This window comes from Chlamydotis macqueenii, chromosome 12, assembly GCF_036417535.1.
Source record: "Chlamydotis macqueenii isolate bChlMac1 chromosome 12, bChlMac1.mat, whole genome shotgun sequence".
NCBI lineage: Eukaryota > Metazoa > Chordata > Aves > Otidiformes > Otididae > Chlamydotis > Chlamydotis macqueenii.
The window spans coordinates 11,187,098-11,193,097 of record NC_141567.1 but is presented as its reverse complement, the minus strand read 5'-3'; the positions used below and the strand labels follow the sequence as shown (position 1 = coordinate 11,193,097).

The 6,000-nt window shown below is 38.9% G+C and overlaps 1 protein-coding gene across 1 annotated transcript in view; it reads left to right on the top strand.

Moving 5' to 3' along the window:
* The first annotated feature begins 356 nt into the window (after positions 1-356).
* Positions 357-6,000, top strand: part of TRPM7 (transient receptor potential cation channel subfamily M member 7) — a 43,951-nt gene continuing 38,307 nt past the window's right edge. The window contains exons 1-4 of the mRNA XM_086757548.1: positions 357-433; positions 3,506-3,572; positions 4,108-4,164; positions 5,672-5,726. Of these exons, the coding sequence (XP_086613674.1) occupies positions 357-433; positions 3,506-3,572; positions 4,108-4,164; positions 5,672-5,726 (256 nt within the window). The remainder of the gene's footprint in view (positions 434-3,505; positions 3,573-4,107; positions 4,165-5,671; positions 5,727-6,000) is intronic.

Sequence of the window (6,000 nt, the reverse complement as noted above, 5' to 3'; positions counted from 1 at the left end):
TGCGTCCAGAACTGCATGTGGATTTGGTGAGTTCGGTGGTGACTGTGTTACGTCAGAGAAGAACTTGGTGAAACAATTGCTACTCTGTTAGAGACCTGAATTGCTGTGAAAAGTGTTCAGACCAAATCTCCTGAACTATTTAATACAGAATAGGATTGTTGAAGGTTTGTTTTCGGCGCTAAGGGAGCCATTGATAGGAAGATTCGTATCTTTGCTTGCTGGCCTTTGAGGTCTGCTTCTGAATACAGCGTGCAGGAGAAGTGACAGATGATTTTCTCTGACTGCTCTTTTTCCTTCCCTGCTTCCTCAACTGTTTTTGTTTAAAATAAAACCAATATTTTTTTGGCTGTCGAGCGATGTATTTTCGGGACGGCAGCAGTATTGTCACTAGAGAAGTCGTTCAGCCCAGAGAACTAGAGCTGTTTGGTTTCATGTGAGTCAGGTGAAGCCAGGTGAACCGTTCTGCTCAGAACAGGATCTTCAACATAGCAGAGACGCCTTTCCTGTGCGATGGGTCTGCCGTGTCTGAGCCGTTCCGGTTCTGTGACTAGAGGTGCCCCAATGGGCTTGGGAAAAAATAAATGAAACAACTTTTTCTTGTAGATAAGGCTGGTAGTTTGTTTCAGAATAATGACAAAATGATCCTGATGTGTACTGCAGGTACAACATCCTTGCAAAAATTTTCATTTGTAGTGGATTAAACAATAATTTAAGATTAATGCCCAACCCTTCTCATTTAGAGTGACATATTTCCCAGGGTTACATTAAAGGACTCTCTATAAATATTATTAGGTATTCTGATAATATTTTTGCCTTTTTATCTTTCTATTACTGCACATATCCATACTTTCTATAGAATTTACTTTAAAAACGGGTAAGGTTGACTGATATTCTAGTTATTCATTCAGGAACAAATTTTGTAAGCTTTTTGTATGTTACGTGTTCTCTCAACAGACAACACTGTTATTCTTCAGCAGAGAGTTTTTTAAATATAGTTTGTAATACTAGCTGGCTAAATGCTTTGTTTTCTCTCCCCCCACTCCCTTAAAAACAAAACAGAACAAAAAAACACAAACAGTAATTATAGAGGTATGTAATTTTACATTTCAAGGAAAGCGAGTAAATTAAATGTCTGAGGTTTGCTGGAGCCAAGAGTTTAAAACAAACGTTAGCGAATATATGGCATCAAACTGCCTACCTTTTTCTTTTCTCCTCCCACCTGCTGATTTACGTAACGTTAGCTGAAGTTCTGAAGACTTTCCTCAAATGATAAATGTTTCCTTGAGGAACTGAGTTGTGCTCTGCTAGCATTACAAAAAAAAAAAATAAATCAGTATTTTCCTTCAGAAATGTAGGCATAACTGTCTTTCAGATCACTCACCACTCCGTACACAGCAGCTTAATTATTTAGCTCATCCTGGGATGCACATTTTCAGTATCATTCAGTTAATTTGTGCTAAGAACAAGTCCAGGTACTTTGCCTGGAGCACAGCTCTTACTGCCTTAAGAGTTTGCAGCCCCTGCCGGGAATCTTTGCCGTGAGCGTTAGTGTGCGATTTATTATGGCACCTCTTCCCGCAGGAAGTGTTGTGAATTCTAAACTACCTGATACGCATTGACTTAATTGGATATCATATTCATCCTGGTGGTTTGGCTTTATCTGGTTTTATTTGACGTGTTCAGTATAAAAGCGATAAGATAAAGGTTTGTTTGGAATTTCTGCCTTTCAGCTGCAGCTGCAGGAGCCCGGTGCTGAGTTCGGGGCTGGTTCGCTGGGCTCACTGTTGTGTCCCATGGTGTAGCACGTGCTTGGCTGATGGAGTGGGTTTTTAGATAAGAGCTCCTCTTGTAAATCATGAGGAGTGTGCGCAGTATGTATAGTTATAGGAGAAGCAGTAACTTGTCAGTGGACATTTCCTTCAGTAGACAAGCTAAAGGACATTCTTAGTACAGAATGTCTCTTAGAAATGCTTTGAAATTTATCTTGTTGGTTGTAAGTGGCCTAGACAGAATTTTTTTTTCCCTGCTCGACGATAGTGCTAGCAGGAGTGTTCCTGCTACAGGCAGTTTCCACTGTATCTTCTTGTTTTCAGGCTTGCTGAAACTTTCCATGTTTTTTCTTTTGTCCAAATGGAAACTTCAGCTTTTTGGAAAATTGGAGGTGGTGGAGAAAGAATATAGAGTCTATTTAGTTTTAAATTAAGGACAAATAACATTGGAAGGTCTTTTCATGTGAAAACTATTGCAAATACTGAACTGCCACGTGATGGAAGCAAAGATTTTAAAGCTGAAATATGAGATGCATAGAAAGTGATACGACTTCTAAATTTGAAACTGAGGTCTGTATAATCAGTAATGGAAATGTCTGTTATCAGCCTTACACAAAATTATAGTTTGTAATGTTATTTTTCAGTCCGGGTCGGTTTTCTGGTTCAGCTGGTCAGCTTTGTAGAAAAATTGTGAGCAGAACCACTAGATTGGTGTGCGGGGTTGCAGGTTCAAGAGTAATATATTTAGGATAAGTTAAAGTTTAGTTTTGTAACAAATATTCTGTAACTTCCAAACCTCCAACGCTGTACAGTATCACAAATGAGCAGAAGGAATAAACTGGGATCCGCTTGTACATGAACCAGTTCATGATTGCCAGCTATACAGTATAGTTATGCCTGCCAAATTTGTGTTCATTGCAACTCATGCGAGTTATTTTGAGATCTTGCCAAATAGGAAAGCTTACTTTCTACACAGAAAATAATTCAGACCAGACTTGTTAGATAAACTTGGGAACTTTCACAATAATTTGATGAGGCTCTGCTGTACTGTTGTCCGTGAATTGCTGCCCTGCTAGAACTTGGCCATCTTATTCTTTTAACGTGTTGAATAAGAGCTCTTATCCACACTTACATGAGTTGAAGGGGGGAGAGTGGTAGGTGGCTGGGCTTTTTTTGAGACCTGATCTCATACTATACTTTGACTACTTCTTTTCGTTTATAACCTGCTATATACAAAACCTTAAATTATAGTTAACTTCGTGTTTAAAAGTTTAATTCTTTCTAGCAAGAAGACTTGCTAGAAATATCCATTCTAAATTTCAGTAAAGATAACATAAGGAATTGCTTGCATCTTCAGCAGACACACTTAAATAATTTCTGTTATTGGTGCTTTGAGTGATAATGCTATTGCTGAATCAAAAATAGCTAATACTGAAATGGCTGTGGTAAAACTTCCACCTGTTGTAAAAGGCTGTGGAGTTATTTTGGCATTTAGATACTTCCGGAAGTTGGAAATAATGTAGTCGGATGTATTCTCTTGAGTTTGTAGTTCAGCAAATACTTGTGCAAGTTGTGCTTCCAATAGCAATTATAATTATTTCAGCACTTGTGAAACTGTTATGAAAGGACTTATTTATTGGAAATAGTTTAAAGTATTTCCTTTAGTCATGATCCCAGGGTGAGCGTATCTCTTCTAGCTTACTGAATCAAATCCGTGTGCTTTTTGTTTCTTGAAGTTCTTTCAGAAGTACTGAAAGACACAGTGACCTTTGTCTGCTCAGAAATCAGTGCGACCAGAACGAGGTATCTTGCATAACCCTCTGCAGCTTAAAGGCTGAGCATAAGTCTGGTTGGCTGCTTTGGGTCTAGGGGTTAGTAGTTACTGTGGTACATCTTCCAAAAAGTTGAGTTGAGGGTTTCTGGTGTGCAGATGAGATCTTGTCAGCATTGAATGACAGAGGTCTTACTTTTCATAGATAACTCCCCTCTAGGAAGAATATAGTGAGGGTAGTTCTGGAGTAATCTTAATTGTATTAACATTTTTCATGTAAGTCTTATATTTTATTTGGCTTGAGCGATTTGAAATGCACAGGGGAGAACCTGGAAAGCTAAGGTGTTGGTTTGTTGGGTTTTTGGTTTTGTGTGTTTTTGGGTTTGGTTTTTTTTTTTTTTTAATTTCCTTTTCCTCAAGGTGCAAGTTTGAAAGGAAAGAAATAGTTGCCAAGTGGCACATTATACATTGATACTACTTGTGCTTTTTGCTGAAATCTGATTGTGTTTTTGAGGGAGGGTTCATAGCTCCTTTTTCCCTCCCTTTTCTTTCCTTTTCCTTGAATAGCAACATTACCGAGCTCCCTGTGTTGAGCTTCTGACCCTCATTGCCTGTCACCATCAGGTAATTGTAAAATACACTGGCAAAACAAATCACTCCGACCAGCAGAAGCCGCTCCATTGCTGAAAGCAGAGTTTTAAAAGTCTAGTTGTGTATGCTGCAGAGATGATTAAAGAGCTTTAATAATTTATTTAATTTATTTAAAACAGTCTGATAACTTGCATATTGATTTTTGAGTACTGACTCGATCTCTTATTTTAACTTAATCTTCAGCTGGTAAGGAAGTACTTCTTGGACGTAATTGCTGCAACTGATTTATCTTAAGAGTGTCCTTGTGTCATCATCCTTTTTCTGGTCATCACAGGAACATTATGTAATAGTAGCTCTTTCTTACAGGGAAGGTAATACCTTCCTACAGTCTGACCTACTGACCTTCCTGTCAGTTCTTCCTACATTTTTAATGTGATCTTTACCCTTTTGTGGGAAATGTCTCTCACTCACTCTGTTCTCTTTTTGGTTTGCTTCCTGCCCCCCTGTCCCCTTTTCCCCTCTCCTCAACTGAAAACAAGACTCTGTAATTAGAAAGTTCTGCAGCAAGTCTCTTGCAGTAAAGATTAATCAGTGTACAGGAGTACTTCTGGAGAGGGTCTGATTTTACCAAGTGAAAAGTTCCAAGTATGTTTTAATAACATTAGAGAGCCTCCTCCACGTAAATAGCATACATGTACCCGTGCTCTACTGAAAATACTGTCACTGCTAAAGCATAGAGCAATTGATGCAGTTACTTGTGGTTTATATACTTCAGATCTCGATATCTAGCATGTTATGCCTGTGGTAGCTTGCTTCAAGGTGTATTGTTTTAGCCAGATGACTAAAACGTTTAAGTATTAAATTACTCTTCTTTATCTTTTTATGTTCTGGAGTTTGTATGTAAGCTTAACCTACCGCAATGTTGAAGTAGTGACCTATGCAGGACCTCAGTTTTGAGAAATGAAGTACAGAAGTACATACCCTTATAAACAGTGGGGATCCACAGCTAAGCAAAAAGCAGCTTCCAGAACTTGGATTCATGTCACAAAAGCTAACACTTCATAGTATTAAAGAAATACTAGGAGAGGAGGAAGCCTAAAATTTGGGCTACCTTCTATATGTGTATTTTTACATATGGTGTGATATACATATATAAATGTACATAGACACATATGTCAAATGTATTTTTATAACACTGCTAATCTTCTGATAAAGGAGAGAAGAGTTAAAGCTGTCTTGTGCCCAGCTCCTGTAAGGCACAGGTGTCCTAGGAAATACCCAGCTCCTTCATGGAAAGTGATGTTCTCTTTTCTTGTCCAAGAACTGAGAACGCTACTGAAAGCTCAGAGGTGAATTTTGAGGACAGCAGAGGAAGAGATCTTCTCTTTCACAAGCCTGTTAAGTGTCAGTCACTTAGATCTCCTGCTCCAAAGGAGAAGGAGGAAAAAAACAAAGAGAGAAGAGCTCCATGAATGTAGTAGAATCCTTCATAACACCGTGTTTGCATATAATGTCTAATATCCTGCTTTTCCCTTGCTAGGCCTTTCTTCTTTCTCCTTTGCAACAGCATTCTTTGCTATGTATAGGGAAAGGAGGTAAGACGGTAGCGAATAATGGCTTTGGCTATTTACTCCAGGTGTTTAAAATATGAATTTAAATGCAAAATATATGGTATGAGTGCTCATTCTGTTGTTTATAGCTCCTCTTCCTCGCCATGATTCTTCCCTGTGGCTTCTGCCTCCAGCTTTCTCCTGCCCTTCTTTCTCTTGGGAAGCGCCTGAACCCTGCAACTTTCCATCCTCCTGGAACGGGACTGGTGGCCCTCTTAGTGTGAAGACAGAAGCTAGAGCAGCAGTTTGTTGCCATGTT